The sequence below is a fragment of the Chlamydotis macqueenii genome, chromosome 3 (genome assembly GCF_036417535.1).
Source record: "Chlamydotis macqueenii isolate bChlMac1 chromosome 3, bChlMac1.mat, whole genome shotgun sequence".
In the NCBI taxonomy this organism is placed as follows: Eukaryota; Metazoa; Chordata; class Aves; order Otidiformes; family Otididae; genus Chlamydotis; species Chlamydotis macqueenii.
This window is the reverse complement of record NC_141558.1, coordinates 100,109,673-100,127,790: the sequence shown is the minus strand read 5'-3', so window position 1 is coordinate 100,127,790 and position 18,118 is coordinate 100,109,673. Positions and strand designations below refer to the sequence as shown.

At 40.8% G+C, this 18,118-nt stretch overlaps 1 protein-coding gene across 1 annotated transcript; it reads right to left on the bottom strand.

Moving 5' to 3' along the window:
* Nucleotides 1-485: 485 nt before the first annotated feature.
* LOC147601375 (sulfotransferase 6B1-like) lies at nucleotides 486-7,623 on the bottom strand. The gene is made up of 7 exons (XM_086744864.1): nucleotides 7,404-7,623; nucleotides 5,838-5,977; nucleotides 4,334-4,423; nucleotides 3,557-3,683; nucleotides 2,652-2,746; nucleotides 1,763-1,919; nucleotides 486-770 (listed from the first exon to the last, which is right to left on the bottom strand). The coding sequence occupies exons 1-7, from the start codon at nucleotides 7,603-7,605 to the stop codon at nucleotides 640-642; spliced, it is 942 nt and encodes a 313-aa protein (XP_086600990.1). The 5' UTR covers nucleotides 7,606-7,623; the 3' UTR covers nucleotides 486-639.
* Between the last annotated feature and the right edge of the window lie 10,495 nt (nucleotides 7,624-18,118).

Here is an 18,118-nt window from a genome sequence, read left to right as displayed (position 1 = left end):
AGACTGGAGGGAGTCCAAAGGAGGGCCACAAAGTTGGGAAGGCTGAGGGAGGACATTATCACAGTATTCCAGTACTTAGAGGGCAGCTACAGAGAGGACAGAGGCTCTCTATTCACACGGAGCCACATGGAGAAGACTTGGGGCAATGGGTACAAGTTGCACAGAGAGGTTTTGTCTCAGTATACTGTTTGTATACTGATACTGTTTGTAATTAACTAAGGTTGTGTCAGATCTGTATTTTTGCTACTGATCTTTTCTGTGAAGACATTACCTGATTTGAAACACTTTGGAAAAAAAAAAATTCTACACACTAAATAATTGTAAGTAGTTTAGAAACACTAAGAGAAAAGAGTAATTTCCTTCCAGGTGACAGCTGCTGAAACAGGGCTGTTAAGTTTATCTGAATATGGTCAGTTGACATCTTATTCAGCAAATTAGTGTAGCCAAAGCAAGCCAGAGATCTCACCTTTAAAACAGAAGCCCACTATTCATCATTGCCACTGCAAAGGCTGCTGCAATGGGATTATTACAATAATTCTAAGATACTTGGATCATTTGGTCTAATTTTCTTGTATATAGCATTCAGATTATATGAGAGTGCATTGGAATGCTCTTTCTTTAGCCACATTTCATTATTCTTCAGGCTTTGCAGTACATGTCATACTTTAACTTTGTTCCCAGTTTAGTGCCTGCCAGATGTTCTTCAAATACTTTGTCCATTTTCTCATTCTGATCTTCACTGAAAAGATTCTTCCAGTCACTTACACCACCTTCAAAGAAGCAAAGACACTTTTGAAAAACAAGAAATTTTATTATTTTTTATTCTAGAGATCTGTCATCCTTGTTCCATTGTACACTAAATGGAGTTGTTCCACTTTGCAAGATAAAACTTCATTCATTTTTGCACCAATATCATTTTGTGAAGTCAAAGGACACACAGATCTGTGAAACTGCTATAATGCAAAATAACATAGGGTAAAGGAACAAACTGCATCCTCCTCTTCAAGTGAGTGTGTCCGAAAAAAAAAGCAGCCTAAAGTCCTGTTTCCCTGCAGCTTTTTACTCCAGTCAGTTATGACTGATAAGGTGGAGGATCATGAAGGGTTGATTAAGAATCATCTGTCAGGAGGCAGAGCTGGGCTTCTGCTCACTTGGCAGCTTGAGTTTTTATCTGGTGACTTCTTTAATGTAAAATGCAGAAACCGATTTTGACAGCCAAAGTGGTCCTCTCATGTCTGTGTCCCCTACACTACACTGCAAAAGTAGTTCCCTTTTGTTTCCCCTTCTCTATGTACCTGACTCTTGCATGCTTGGCTTACTTCTCACCTATGGGGGGGTTGGCAGTGGCCCTTTCAGGAGATCCTGCACTCTCCTAAAAAGTGTGATCATGCCACTCAGGCTGAGTTTGGCTTAGTTTTGCCAGCATTAGAGTTAAGCATCTAATGGCTGAAGAATCAGTGATCTTGGTGTAGAGGTGGAGAGGAGTTCAGACACGTGACAATCCCTCCTTGCTGCCAGAGGAAGGCGGCCTCTAAAATTTGCTTTGTGCTGTTGCTTCTCCTGTACTGGCTGCAGCCTGCCTGCTGCCAGGGCATTGCTGAGTCTCTTCCTCACCAGTGCTTCGTGACTACTCCTCTCAAGCACAACAGTGATAATGTGCTTGATACAAATCTGTAAAGCTAGTCTGTGTGCAAAAAAGAAGCAAATAATGGGTGACCCAAGTTCTTGAGAGTGAGACATTTCTAACTCTGGAGCTTCCTACCTTTGCGAAAGAGAACATTGCCAAATGTCCCATGGGTCTTCAATGAGTTGTTCTTCATTGACTGGAAGCTGCTCCTCTCTACCACACTCTGAAGCTCTTCCTCAGTCAGGGAAATCCCAAAGAAATCAGCTATGTTTTTCACACCCAGGACCCGATTCTGAAAAGCGGAATGCAACATACCACATGACACTCAAACAAATGACACTGCTTTCTAAGGTGTTTGCACTTCCCTACATCTCTCTTCTGGTTGCATGTATACCATATTCATAGAGTTCAGTAGGACTGGAGCAGTATATAGTGTTTCTCTTCTCCGTAATTATTTCAGAGGAGATACGAGCTGTCTTCCTATAGATCACAACAGAATGTACGTGATTTACAGTTGAGCAAAACCTACACTGATGAATCAGAGAATCACAATATAGTTTGGGTTGGAAGCGACCTTCAAAGGTCATCTGGTCCAATCCCTCTGCAAGAAGCAGGGACACCTCCAAGCAGATCACGCTGCTCAGAGCCCTGTCCAACCTTGAATGTTTCCAGGGATGGGGCATCACCACCTCTCTGGGCAACCTGTGCCAGTGTTCCACCACTGTGTAGTATGTATTCACTGTGTACTGAATATATAAAAGCTCCCTCCAAAAAATTAACTGGGGATTTTTATTTACAGTGATTTGGGCTTATATCACAGCTAAAGATAAAACAAGAGTCATTTTCACAAATACATTTTTTAAAAGCTTTTACGTTTGATTTTCATCTCTCCTTCCCTTAAAACAAGACTCTATCTTATACGGTATCATGCAGCTTGAATACACTACATTAATATAACGGTTAATTAGTTTAGGAACAAATGCACTTTGAATTATAAAATATGTGTAACTATTGGTAGTCTCACCTCTTTCAGCTCTTCGTAAGTTATTGTCATAACATTTTCATCATTAGCATATTTGTTCCATTGGGAAAGATATTCAAAGTAGCATCCCCAGGGCACTAAATAAAACAAAAAAAAAATTCTAAGAAGAAGCATAAATGAAGATTAGACAAGCTCCTTATGAAATAAGCCAATTTTTACTCCCGAAGTTGATCCCTCAGCTATGGGCAATATTAATCATTTCTATGCCAGAGTTTACACCCTTTTGTGCCTATTATGGAGTTTTGCTCCAGGCTGTTTAGGCACATGTACATGTCTCAGGCGTATGATACAATTTATGAGTCGGTATGGCAAAACATGTTAGTATTTCAAGACAGATATGAGTCCACTGAAGAGCTATTGGTACTCAAACCATCTTGCAGACTCCCATAACCTAGCTTAAAACCTTCTTTAACCCTCCCTTCTGCTGGCCATGTGATATGCCAAAATGAAGAATTTATGCAATTTTGAACTAGTGGGATTATTTTCTTTCTTTTTCAGAGCACTGCTTAGTCCACATCAGTCCTCTGGTCCAATTTGGCATGTAGGTGTTCAGAATCTGCACGGGCACAAGATTATGGACATTAGAGAGAAGGGGTGAAGTGAATCCAAGATAGTGATGAGGAGAAACTGCTTCTTCCAGAGGAAATACCAGTGTGTGCAAGTTAAAGTAGTTTGTGGAAGTGCAGGTTTGATGAGGAGTTATCCTCAGGCAGTAAGAAAAGCACTGTAAGCTTTAGTTCAAATTTCTAACTTTCTGTCTTTAATCTCTGCTTTTGTACTGTAAACCAAAAAAAAAAAATCCTGGTGAAGTTGATTTACAAAGTGCAAGGGTTTTAGGCAAAGTCAAAGCATTTAATAATTGACACAGATGGAAGAATTTACTGTACATTTCTTTGTCATGAAAGCTGTGAAGAAATCATCCCAGGTCTCATAGGAGGGAAGAGTAGAAACACCATTGCAAAAATGGTAAAAAGATGTAGCTACATCTTTTGGATTGCGAATCAGCAACAATATCTGGAAAAAAAAAATTAAAATATTTTATTTCTAGAGAAAGACATAACAGACGGTAGTATGAAGAAAACAATAATTTGCTTTATAACTGCAGTTTGGGGAATTTCTAATATCTTGTATACTACTTGCAGAAGTAGCAATTTCTTTCCAAATTCAGAAGGTGAAATATTTCACTTTGCTTCAGTACCTTATGAAGACTATTGCCTATAATTATTAAAATATCTTTTACAGATTAATCAAATTAATTATGCAGAATCTAAGTATATTTTGCTCAATACAAGCATCGTTCAGCATTTAGGTAGTGGGGAAAAATCAGACAACTACAAATTCTCTCTGAAACTTGACACACTGAAGCCCTCACTTCCGACAACATCACAAAATGCCTCCCATAGCATACTGTATGTCAAAATACATTTTACTGATGGAGGATTTGTATCTCCCCATCTCGCTTGTGGAGGACACAATGATGTTAATAAGGATGAACTAAGATTGTGAGATGAACAGCAGTTCTTGAACTGGCATGTAGAAATGGCCAGGCTAAACACTTATTAAGTATAAGAGTATTTCTGAAGCAGAAAAAATACTAAATTGGCTAAAAAAAAAAAAAAATCTGTTGGAGTGTTTGCTTACAAGACATTAAAATCAGCACTCACCTTGGCTTTATTTTTGAAGATAGACTTGGGAAGATATTCAGGACGCAGAAGAGTTAACATAAGTCTTCGAGAAGGTAATTTATTCATTCGCTTTAAGAATTGGAAGGAGGAAAGTGGATGGTTTAATTAATAATTAAGTATTCTTTTCCATCAGCCTATGATAAAATATTGCCTTGCTCAATGTATCAACTTGTCCGACCATATCCTGCCTGATTCCCTTAACTTTGATCTTCATCGATACATCTGGTTGGCTATTGATCAACATGTTATTCTTCATCGAGTCACCAGAAGTCCTTATTCTTTGTGAATGTTATCCTAGGATCCTAGTGGACTGATCTCAGTAGCTCTAGTATTCAAAAGCCCCTGAGGATGTGTATTTGAAACAAGATCATCCATTGCTACTTCTCCTCAGTGATAATGAATTTAACATGGCCCTTGTGGCCCAGAAGGCCAACCACATCCTGGGCTACATCAAGAGAAGCGTGGCCAGCAGGCCAAGGGAGGTGATTCTCCCCTTCTACTCTGCCCTGGTGAGACCCCACCTGGAGTACTGTGTCCAGTTCTGGAGCCCCCAACATAAGAGGGACATGGACCAGTTGGAGAAGGTCCAGAGGAGGGCCACGAAGATGATAAGAGGGCCGGAGCACCTTTCCTATGAGGACAGGCTGAGAAAGTTGGGGCTGTTCAGCCTGGAGAAGAGGAGGCTCTGGGGAGACCTGATAGCGGTCTTCCAGTACCTCAAGGGGGCCTACAAGAAAGATGGGGAAAGGCTGTTTAGTAGGGCCTGTTGTGATAGGACGAGGGGTAATGGTTTTAAAATAGAGGGAGGTAGATTTAGGTTAGATTTTAGGAAAAATTTTTTTACACCGAAGGTTGTAGAGAACTGGAACAGGTTGCCCAGAGAGGTGGTTGATGCCCCATCCCTGGAAACGTTCAAGGCCAGTTTGGATGAGGCTCTGAGCAACCTGATCTAGTTGGGGATGTCCCTGCTCCTTGCATGGGGGTTGGACTAGATGACCTTTGAAGGTCCCTTCCAACCCAAACCATTCTATGATTCTATGATTCTATGATTCTATTTTCTGTTAGACAAGGATTAAACCTAAAGGTAAGGTGCAGATTCTAACTCGGGCTATGTAAATGCTGAAGAATCTCAAGGAGAGAGAGAAGAGGTAAGGAGGAAGAGCTAGTAGAAGAGATAAAAGCCATTCTTTCAGTATTTGACATTTCATTAAACTCTTCTTAAAGACAAAACATTCTATATTGAATGTCTGCAGTTATTGCGTACCTAATGAGTATGTGCTCTTCTCAAGCCCTCTGAAGTGTCCACTGATCCCTCAGCATTTGGCAATATGAATGAGAATCATCCTGACCAGAGGATATATAGGACCATCCATATACAGAGAAGTAGGAGACTTCTTATCGAAGAGAGGAGTATTTCACACACCATATATTCAGTATTTGAAGCACAAAATTTTGACAACTTTCATAGATATTCTGTGCCCACCTCATATTTCTCAGTATCACCAATTTCAAGGTAGGGGAATTCTTCTAGTTCTTCATCATTCACGCTGCTTTCTTTATTCTGCATTTTCTTTTCAAATATGGCTAGCAGATCACTTAAGATTTGACGTAACCAGTTTGTGCCTGAAAGAGGAAAAGATACAGAATTGTTTGTAAAACCTTTAGAATAAACAGAAATGGATTTAGCAGGAAAGCCAAGAGATAGCTAGCACTACCAGGTGAGTTGCATGGTCTCCTTTCATGTGATACAATCACAGCTGAGTATCTGGACAATCGCCTCTCAGGAACCTTTGTTCTTTATAAGGACACATTTTTGTAACTCAAATGTCTCAGTACATCATAAATTAACTTGTATATTCTTAATTAACTTGTACATTGTTAATTAACTAATAAAGGAGAAGAACTGCTAAGATGCAAATTGGAAAGCGTGCGTTAATGTAATAATTTTTAATGGTCCGAAACATAAGGGCAATTGGGGTGGTAAGTCCGTACCCCAAAATCTAGTATATTGTATATGTTTTCTGACATGCTGCACAGAATTATCTTGGGAGGAAAGATCTGAAACTTGTGCTATATGTGTTCTTTTTCTTGACAAAGGGCAAAAATTCTCTTAAGTGACATTTCCTATATGCATTTATTGTATTTCTATTCACAACATTTTAAAAAGTCTGTAGAGAATTTCCTTCTTTACTTTACCATTTTCTGACTTCTGGACACTGAGCTCCTACATCTTTGTCACTACAGTCTTATTAACTGTGTTCTGGTGCATAGCATTCCTTAAAAAAGAAAACATAAAAAAGCAAAAACTTTACAATCCTGTGAACTGTGACTATACGCTGTAAGACACTGTGAATGCAACTGCTGCAGAAGAGAAATAGCTACAGTAAAATGGATATGAGACACACCTAATCCAAACCTGAGGCTCTGATAGGGCCTGTATAGGGTGCTTTCAGGCGGGAGGAGCAAAGATGCAGGATAAACTCACAACCATAGCAAAGATGTTCTCTTGATTTCCCAATAGCTAAGGATCAGTATGATCACTTCAAGTGTTACAAAAATAATTTTTTATAATTATGGATTTCAGATATTCTTGATATCTATGTGAAATTAACTAAAGAATATGCAGCACCAAAAGCTCCATTCTGTGTAAAAATACAAAACTATTAACTTTAGAGATACAAATGTGAGAGCAGACCCTGCAGTATCCAGAGATCTAGTTACCTCTGGTTTAAGAACTGTGTTCTCTCTAGTATGTGCTTTTAACTTCACAATTATAAAAAGTAAAAATTAAAAAAAAATTACATGCTATAGAAAATATCAGATCTCTTTTTCCAGTCATTTGAAAAATTCCCTATATAACACTTCATAATTAACTTTATTGTGCTTTTTTGAGAAAGAAATTAGCTCTTCAGAATTTTGTGAACATTCTAAATATTGTTATTTACTATAACATATATTATAATATGTATTATATATGTGTGTGTTTAGCACAAACCTACTTATTTGTCATTACATAACTTTAGTTATGAAGAAATCAAACTATATTCACCAGATTTAGGATATCCTGCCAAAATGATATCATCACTTCTGGCTTCAAGGGACTCCATGGCTCTGAATACTTCAGGACTGCAAAAAGTAACAGGGTAGAGAACCCCCTTGTAAGAAAAAAGCAGTTCGTCACGATCCATTGTGTCAGCAGTAGCTAATGCATTATCTATCACTTCAGTAAATTTTTTCCTGGACTTCTCCATTCTTCTCTCTTTCTCACACGCAGGCTGTCTCGCAGTGTGAAATGGCCTGCAGGAAAAGAGAGCCACAGATTATCCTTCAGCAGGGGGTGACCAATAATTTACCACTCCCTGAAACAGTAAACAAATACGCAACTCCAGTCAAAGTCCTCAAGTCAATTGAACCTTTTGAAATCAACAGAAGTTGTATGTAAGCAACCAAAAAAACCAAAAAAATGCAATTGCATTCCAGGTTAAAGGGCTTAAGTAACTTCAAAATACCATGCCAAGAAATTTGTGATCACTGCACTGAGTTTATCAACAAAACAGATCAAAATAGAACAACGTGAATTGCAGGCTGGAGTTTAAACACCACAATCACATTCCTCATGGCAGTTCTCCTCTTTCCAGTACTCACTCTGCTGGGATATTTTTTGGTTATATGACTCATCTTTCTCACCAAAATGGGATCAAACATGTTGGGATTGGGAGAAATTGTTCACTGTGCTAGTGACAGAGCTGTGGACCGTCCCATGAGGGTGGCCAACTGCTCCCTCCAGCTGGTGCCCAGGAGGACAACGTGGACGAGCACACTCTTTGGCCGTTGTTCGGACTGCAGTACAGAGTTCTGCCTTTCTGGCGGTTACACAGAAATGTCTCATTTATACATGTTCTTCCCTTAATGGGCTCAATCATTGTTTAACAACTGATCAGTCATTACTGAGCTAGTAATAATATCGCCTCAACTACCATGATTAGCATTTATAATGCACTTCAGCTGATGCGCTTCTGACTCCACTGACCTCAATAGAAAGAAATGCAGTTAGGCCCAAGTTTCATATTCCCATCCTCTGGCAAGAGGATGGGTCACAAGGAATAAGAACTCAGTTTCCCCAAAGAATTCAAGCCAAGCATTTAAATACTATTCTTTCCTATCTCCAACTTTTGAGCGCTGCCTGTTGGGCACTGGAAGCAGGAGGACCAGTGCATACCTGTATGGTTTTGCCAGTTCCTCACCCTGAGGTATTCACACGTGGTCCCTCAGGCGCATCGCAGTGCTCGCAGGATAACCTAGCCCTACATTTTTATCATCAATTTTGTTCAGTCCATGGAAATATTTTTCTTTTCCCTTCATCTCCTCTTTTCTGTAAAACTATGTCAGTATAGAAAGACGACCTATGTGTAGGCACCACCTGAACCAAGCGGACATCATGTGACTCCTCCTTGACCCATTTGTTGAATGAGATCTGTGCCAAAGCGCAGCCAGTTGACACCACCTGCATCACTTCATGATGTTAGATAAAAAATGCTGTTCCATGAAACAGCATCTTTGCTGATTCTTGAAGTGTCACTCTAGCAAAACAAAGAAGCAGCTTGCCTTACTTTTTTTCCTTTACCTGCCCTTGGCATAAAACTGTCATAGAATGAAAATGTGTTTAACTGATATTTTTACCTGCTGATGAAAAAAAAAGGGGTTGACATTCCCCATGCATTCCCTAAGGAGGGAAAAAGGGAAAAAATGGTATGCAATTTAGTAATGTATCTCATGCAATATCATAGTGTTGGAATAGGATTTCATTCGTACACTTCCCTCATCACAGAACAGTCCAAAGAAACTTTGACAGAGAAAATCCAGACGATTTCCAGTGTATTTTTGCCAGAGAGGACAGTCAGGCCAATTATTCGTTGGAGACATGTTTTCTCCTTAGGAACTCAAAAAAACCAGCATTGGTGGAGAAAAACCAATTAGAAGACATAAATAAGGAGAAGGGATTTTGAGGGGAGTTAAATTTTTTGGGGAAAAAAAAAGAAAAAAAGCAGGATCAAGATTTAGTAATGTGAGCCTTTAATACCGCCATCTGCCACAGCACCTGAGCCAGGAGATGGGAGGAGCGTACCTTGCACCTTGGACATTGCACAAGAAGACCCTATGATCCTGCCAAATGCTGAACCCAAAGACTGATGGGAAACATCAGTTGATTTAAAGTTCCTAAGAAGTGGCTTCAAAAACATGGAGATTAAAAACAGATTAAAGGATTTTATAATCCCCAAATTAATAATATCTGTTGTTCAAGCCACCACAATGCCTCTAAAGGTTTCTGACTTTCCATACTTATCAGACCTGGTCCCTCCTAATCGTGGAGCTTTGCAGAAAGAGACTGGTGACCTTGTCTGTGATAGCATTAGACGCTGCCAGCTGACACTTGCCTGGTGGACTGATCTGCTTCTGCATATCCATTCCCTGTTAAAAACAACAAAGTAGTACCCTTAAAACTTGTGCTCTCAGGTGGTAAACGAGAAGAAGTGGGTTTCTATAACTATTCTATGATCTGCATTAATCCCAGTAAAACTCTGGAGAAGACTTCCATAAATTAGTTCTCCCAAATAACCTCATAAGATTTAAAATGCATCCAGTAAGATTGATGCATTCATGAATATATCCTCAAATCCCCCTGATCATTCATCTGCATATATATAAAAAAAACCCAACAACCTCAAAGTGGGGGCATCCCCTGGGATCCTATGAATGAGTCCATGAGACGTAGGGCTTAAAGTAGACTTGGCTTTACAACGTAAATGCAATATGTGGCATTATTCCCTTTGAATAATTTCACATGTGCTTAATCATGGTGGAGTCAAAGCCCCCAGATAGAGACCAGGATGGTAGGATGTCTTAGGTTATGTGGTAAAATCTTGTCTGCACACTCACAAAGGAGCCCAGAAAAAGAATGGAAGTGGAGCCCAAACAATACCCTGCCCAGATACTCCCAGGTATGTCACAGAAGCTATCACCTCATCAAAGGCCTGATCACACAAGCCCAGAGAAGCACAGGGAGACAAAGGCAGACAGGAACCCAAGCTAAGGAATCAGACAAAGGGACAACTTGTCTAAGCCCCTTCTTGGGCTGTCCCAAGTGAGCTCCAGCCTCAGTGTCCTGCTGTGAAGATGACCCAGCAAGATGGTCAGTGCTGGAGCACCTTTTGAAGACTGGCAGAGGCTGCTGCCTGGGGGTATAGGCACATTAAGAAATGCAGAGGAAGAGCCTTTCATGATTGCACAGAACTTATTATGTCAGGAGTACATGACAGGTGTGAGACAATTGCCACAAAACAAATTATTTACCAGTCTGCATGACACTATTGTTATTTACTTAAAAAATACTGAAACAGAGATGGAAAAAATAATTAATCCTCAGTAGATGATCCGGGCTCATTTTCTTGACTAGTCTAAAAAAGCTGTTTGAGCTGTGGTCCAATCTGTTTTAAAATTTTCTAGGATCCTCCTTGTTCTTTTATTTTCCTGCTTAATTGTAGTCTTCTTTGTGACAGTCACCTTCCCTGACCAGGTCAAAGCTGGTCACAGCACCAGATTAGACTATTCCTTGCCTACAGAAGTATAACCAGTCCTGTCTTTCCACTACCCCAAATTTCCCACGTCTCTTCTAAACTCTCCTCTCATAGCTTTTTTTCTGCCTCAGCTTTGCTGTCTCTGGAGAGTTTCCACTCTCTTAATCCCCTCTCTGGAACAAGGTAGGAAATAAGCAATTTTCCACAGCTTTCATCATCTCTACTCATGCATTGGCTAGTTGCCAAAGTACAGATGCAAACCTTAACTGCCCTCTCCCTCCTGTTAATAACTCCACTAGGTAATAAGAAAGAACAGGCTGACAGTTGGTGTTGCTCAGCCTGGAGAAGAGAAGGCTCCGGGGAGACCTTATTGCAACCTTCCAGTACCTAAAGGGGGCCTACAAGAAAGCTGGAAAGGGACTAATTACAAGGGTATGTAGTGACAGGACAAGGAGTAATAGCTGTAAACTGAAAGAGGATGGATTTAGATCAGATACCAGGAAGAAATTTTTCACTATGAGGGTGGTGAGGCACTGGAACACGTTGCCCAGAGAAGCCGTGGAAGGCCTGTGCCTGGAAGTGTTCAAGGCCAGGCTGCATGGGGCTGTGAGCAGCCTGGTCTAGTGGAAGGTGTCCCTGCCCAGGCCAGCGGTGGTGGAACGAGACGACCTTTAAGGTCCCTTCCAGCCTGAACCATTCTATGATTCTATGAACGTGCCAGTAAATACAGAGAGTTTCATGACACACAATGCTGGAGAAATCACCTTCTTATACTAATCTGGAGATGTCAGCTTTATGTCAACAGACTCCTCAAACCATCGCCAAAAGAGAGTTATTTCCTTGCTTGTTTGTTTTACCTGATCTTTCCCAACCATATTGGAGAAAATAATTTTAAGAGTTGGAGGTCTCTGACTGGAACGTTGTTACCAAATAAATGTGCAGATGGAGGAGTTGGGCCAGTGACCTCAGGAAGTCACCTGTTTTCTCACTGTGCATCTGTAGAACCTGACTCTAAAAGAGGAAGGGGAAGAAACAGGAAGGAAGCAGCAAAGAAGGATGTCACCAAACACTCTACTGATGTTATGGAGGACTTTCTGATTCTTGTTAATGTACTAAATGTCCTGCAAACCTGTCATTAATCCCCTTATGGTCTATGCCCCTGAAATAGTCAAAGCTCAGGAGCCTTTAGTGCAGAAGTAATTATGTCATACAAAGTGTAATGTGGCAAAACAAATGAGACCAAATATGAAATGCAAATGTAAAGTATGCCTAATAAAGCTGATTGAACAGGTATCCTGAACCAGATTATCCAGATGCCAAAAAAAAAAAAAAATTAGTCCTGTCATATTCTTTGCAAAAAAAAAAAAAACAAACCGAAACTATTTAATTTTCAGTATATGAATTTGAGCGCACGAATCAGGATTATCAAAGCAAACACAGCTTGCTCAGTAGAACATACAAGACATCAGAGGATGTATTCCTACAGGACCTGGAAGCATGCAGCTTAGATCTTAAGCATAAAGTTAAAGGTGTGTATTTTCACAGAAAGAGGATAATTTATTTCCTTGTCTGAAGATCTCACTTTAACTGGTTTTTTTTCACTTAACTTATCAAAAAGATTTAGTTTTATTCAAGTATTGTAGTATTAGGACTGGAAAGTCATACAGAAAGAACTAGAGTGTTTTTCTCTGATGTTTTTAAGACATGTTTCTCCATGGATTCTTTTGAGTTCCAGTCGTGACACTGTAAATTAATCCTGTAGAAAGTTTAAAGAAGAACTGCCAGCTAATGGCCTGTGGGCCAATTCGCATGCTGACTAGCTGGCTACCAGGCCAACATGGGCACCACCAGTAACAACCTATTTACTCTTGGCCCATGATCTACCACTTTCTTTCACCTCCTGTTGCCCTCCGAAGGACTAAGCAAGCTGACTGAGCTCCATGTGGTGTGTTGTGGAGAAGGACAAGGGCTGCAGTGTGTACTGCTGGAAGCAAAGTTAGGACATGGGAGGAAGACGTACCCATACCCTCCTACCCTCGTAGGGTATGGAGATGAGGGTACAGGAAAGATGAGTTGATGTAAGGGAATAGACAGGGAAACAATAATTTGAGCATCTCTTCCTAGAAATACCCAGCTCACAACTATCTACGGGCAGGTTAGCCAGATTGCAGATTAACCCCGGAGCCAAGCAGTGAGACCATTTCTGTGGCTGCTCAGCCCTTGGCCTGCCTCCTGGGAGTGCTCTGCTGCTTTCTGCTGAGGGACTCTGCTGAAGAGCTTTCACCACAGACCAAATGTCAAGTTTCTCCCCATCCTCCTTTTAGCACATTCTACCATTTTCTTACACTCTTGGTCCATTAAAAGAAAAAAAAAAACCAAAACATACACAACCTTTTTTTAATCCCCTCAAGAATTTTCTCTTCCTTTTTTTCCTTATGGTCAGGAGGTTTGATTCATTTTGCCAATTGCTTTTTTTCAGCTCTAGCAAGACTACTTGGCTGTCATCTTACGTAACTAGATTCCATTCAATACCTCCAGATTCATTCCTAGAGGTGAAAGGTAAACTCCTATCTCACTTGGTGTACCTGATACTGGACAATTGTCCCCTCAAATCTCCAATCTGAGGAACTTTTATAGCTTAGAGTTAATCAAAATACACAGTCCTCTTTGATCCCAGGAAAAACACATACAAAAACATGAAAGCTTCTCCTTCTTTCTATTTCACCCTATTTCTTTCTTAGTCTCAAGGCTCCTTCATCTTCACCACTCTCCTTTTTGATCCTAACACAATTCCTGAGCTGTCATCTTCGTTTATACATTCCCTAGGTCAAGTCCATTCCCTATACGGAGAGATGTGCTTCATTGTGTAAAGATGAAGGGATTTGACATCCAAACTTGATAAAATAGTCAGCAGTAGCACAGCTCACCAGACTTACTAATCTGTCCACAAAATATGTGGCTCAGAAAAGGCAAAAGTTCTGTGGGCTTTTTTTTTATTTTCAGGTGAGTAATTTATCTTACTTAAATCTTTTTCTACCAAAAAGTTATGGCTGTTCCACATCACAGTAACCCCACAGTTGCTGCCTTTGAAGAGTGAACACAGATAATTGATGTCAAAACTCCTAAATACCTGCAGCTTTTACCATTCTGATTTAAAGTATTTTTAAATGGATGGTATTTCCCTTGATATACCACGGGTACCATTCAGGAACTTCTGAAGCTCGCTCCTCCAGCCCTTCCTTTGTCTCCCCCACTACCTCCAGCCAGAGATGGTGGAGTTCTTCATGATAATAAGATAGGGTAGACACCTGGGACTGGTCCACTTCCAAATCTCTCTCACCATATGTCTTGAAAATTATGTTTCCCATTTTTAATAGCAATTTTAAAGTAGCTGTAACTCCAGACTTTGTCAGAATTGCCGGGATTTAAAAGTCAATGTGGCAAGGTAACAAAAAAAGCTCCTGCTAGTGTAGAGTGCCAAGTCAGTAAATTATTTTTCACTCTTGATTCGTTCCACTGCTGTTCCCACACTTAGTCTCTGTCTTGTGATCAGGAGCAGAAGCTGTTTGGTAATTGGCATCCTCAGATCCCTACAGAAAGGGGTGAGGCCACCAAGCCTAGCTTTGCTGGCTGTATTGGGTCTGGCTGAGATGGAGTTAATTTTCCCCACAGCAGCCCTCACAGTGCTGTGCTTTGTACTGGTAGATACAAAGGTGCTGATAAGACACCAGTGTTTTGGCTACTGCTGAGCAATGCTTGCACAGCATCAAGGCTGCCTCTCCAACATTCCCCCTCCCCAGTAGGCTGGGGGTGGGCAAGATCTTGGGAGGGGACACAGCCAGGACAGCTGACCCAGACTGACCAAAGGGATATTCCATACCGTATTATATCTGCTCAGCAATAAAAGCTAAGAGAAAGGAGGAGGGGGTGGGGTCAATTCGTTATGATGATGTTTGTCTTCTGGAGCAACTGCTATGCATACTGAAGCCCTACTTCCCAGGAAGTGGCTGGACATCACCTGCTGGTGGGAAGTAGGGAATAAATCTTTTGTTTTCCTTTGCTTCTGCACACAGTCTTTGCTTTTGCTTTATTAAACTGCTTTTATTGTGACCCACGAAGCTTTTTTCCCATCTTGTTTTCTCCCTCCCATGTCCTGCTGAGGATGGGAGTGATAGAGTGGCTTGGTGGGCATCCAGCCAAGGTCAGCCTACCACGCTGGATCACCCTATTCCTCAGTGAATCAATGACATCCTTCAGGCTTAAGGTTATAAATTGATTTTACCTGAATGAGACCCAGAATAAGAATGATTACTAAACCATACAAGAAATTTCAGATTGAACTGAAGGTGTTATTATACACAGACCAGACCATATTGTGGAAATTGCCAATTCACTCATTAGGGTTTAAACCCCACACTTACTTTTCTTCCCAGTTGAGTTCCTACTGACCTTTGGAGCTGCTGACTTGGAAAAGAGTAGAGTGATCCCCAGTTAAAGTGATACATACTGAATGAAAGGAAGCTGTGGGAGAAAAGTGGCAGAAATGCAGAAAATATCCTTCCCCCCAAACATCATTACTATCAGGTTGGAGAATTGCAGAGTGGCAGAGAAATGGAGAATATTGCTTTGAAAAGAGGGGAAAAGCTGCTCTGATGAAATGCCCCCATGAGAGAGACAGTAGCTTTTATGTCTTAAGGCACTCTTATATTAATAAATGTTCATGCTTTTCTTTAATTAGTTGATTCACAGGCTGTATTTACTCCACAGAAATGTTAATGCAACACCTGCAGAGAGCAGGAGGCAAAAGCAGTCGTCTGCTATGTGTGGAACTGACTATTGCAGAAGAAAGCTTGCATAAGTGCATTGGAAGCACTCTCTCTTAGTCTGGAGGCTTAAAAAATATTCTAAATCCTACTTTTTTTTTTTATTTCTAAGTTCAGTATTTGCTCTGTCCATGTTTGAACTATGCAATTTTCTTCCCTCGTGGCTTGGGAACTAGGAGGAGAAAAGGATTCCTGGGAGAACAGGCAAGACAGAGTTCCCATATTCATGCTCAGAGCCTTCTCCTGTCATGGTCTGCAGCAACAAGTAGCAGGGGAAAAAAAAAAAAAAAAAAAAGAAAAAAACAAAAGTCTGTCTCAGACCCTTTCATCTGGGTCTGAGGAAAATGGTACTGGCTCAGTCACTGCATGAGCACGGGACATTTTGAGTCCTGTCAGGTGCACAAGGCTGAGGAGATGCTCCTTCACTCAATGCATATTGACTGTGGCCTCAGAAAAGCAGGTGAACACAGAGGCATCCTTTGGGTCAGCATGTCAACTTCACGGCACAACTAGCTGTTACAAGCCTTGCTGTGCTCAGGCAGGGTGTGCTTGGGGAAGAGCAGCTACAGTTCAGCTGGGAAGTTTCCTCCGAGCTCCCATGAAAGTCACAGAGGCTAACACCCCGAGCAGACCTCCGCAGACCTCCATAGTCAGAGCCAAGACTCATCCCAAATAGAATATTCCTTTAAGAAGGCATATTGTGAAGTGACACTGTGAGATTGCTCTGTACGCCATTAGTTCTAATACGGTTCAGTAAATGAACAACTTCTCAGTATGCCAAAGGTCTTCCATTTAGCATTAACATCTCATATACACTGCAATCGCTATAAAGGCAGCTGTAGTCTGACTGTTACAACACTTATCTGCAACATTGACTTTTGTCCTGTGTATCATGCAGCTGCACTCCTGAGCAGAGTTCAGGAAATGATTGCTTTAACAGCTCTGTTTTATCTCTCAGGCTTTGCAATACTTTTATTGCAAATATACTTTTATTTATTATTATTTTATAATATTTTAACGTGGAGGGGGTGCTGCTAAGCATTCCTTGTACATTTCCTCCATTTCCAATCCATGCTTTTCCACAAAAAGATTCCTCCAGTTGCTAACACCACCTACAAAGACCCCTTATTGATGCTGTAAGATGTAATGCACAAGTTTTAGTATTCAGCATATTTATTTGCCCAGGAAGTATTATTTATATCCCTCTATATGGTAAGTGAGGTGTTGTTCCTTGCTTTTTAAAACTATTACTAGGTTTCATTCCTTTCCAAATGTGAGCAGTTCTGCTCGCCTGCAGAGATCCACCGGGTGAGGTCAGTCTGTGGCCAGCTTTCTGCTTCAATTATCCCATAGATGGCGCCAGTCTTGGGGCAGGGATGAGTGAATAGCCACAGACTGACTCCTGGCTTGTTACATGGGTGAAATAAAGATAACCGGCCTCGGTTTTTGTTCACCTTCATACACCAGCTGGATGAAAACTGCATTTCAAGAACAATTCACTAGCTGCTTAGTTATTCCTGCCATGAAGACTGTAATTCTAGAGCTGCTTCAATATGGTACGGACACTCAGAAATGACCAAACATTTGGGGGTTGGACTAGATGACCTTTAAAGGTCCCTTCCAACCCAAACCATTCTATGATTCTATGATTTTCCTTCCAGAAAGCCATTTGCTTCCCAAAAAGCTCCCATAGATTTTCAAAGGAAAAAAAAAGCAGATGTCTCTTTGGATGAAGGACTTAATGGTCTCAATGGCTGGACAAGCTCCATCACACTGTTGCCTGATCTCTAATATCTCTTTAGCCAGAAACGAGGAAAGATCTCATACCATATCACCAACAGTCTGGCTCTCCCCATCTCAGGTTAACTGAGTCAGATGCACACATGTTTAAAAGAGGAAAGGTGTCCAAAAAGCTGTGTGCCGAGCCAGTTGTAAGACAGTCCTGAAATAACCCTTAAAGCTAGGAAATCTACTGCATTTTTCACCATTTGTACACTGTGAATATTCAGCTGATATTTATGGAAGGAAAATTCTGCCAATGAAGCCGGGAATAGCACACCTCACCATAGGAAGGCTGAGAACAGTGTCTTCAGAATGGCTTCACCTTTACAGAAGAGAGTATCACCTAACGTCCCATGAGTGGCCTTAGGTGTCTTCTTCACACATTGGAAACCACTCCTCTGTACATCATTTCATTCAGATTGAACAAAAAAAAAAATTCAAGTTGTTTTTGCACTCCTAAGCATACATTCTGTTAGGAAAAAGAGTCATGTACTGGATAATATCCAAGGAAACACAGCATTTCCTCTCTCTAGCCTTCAAACTCTCAGGGTATCTCTTTTCACACCACAGGGATGTCAAAGGAA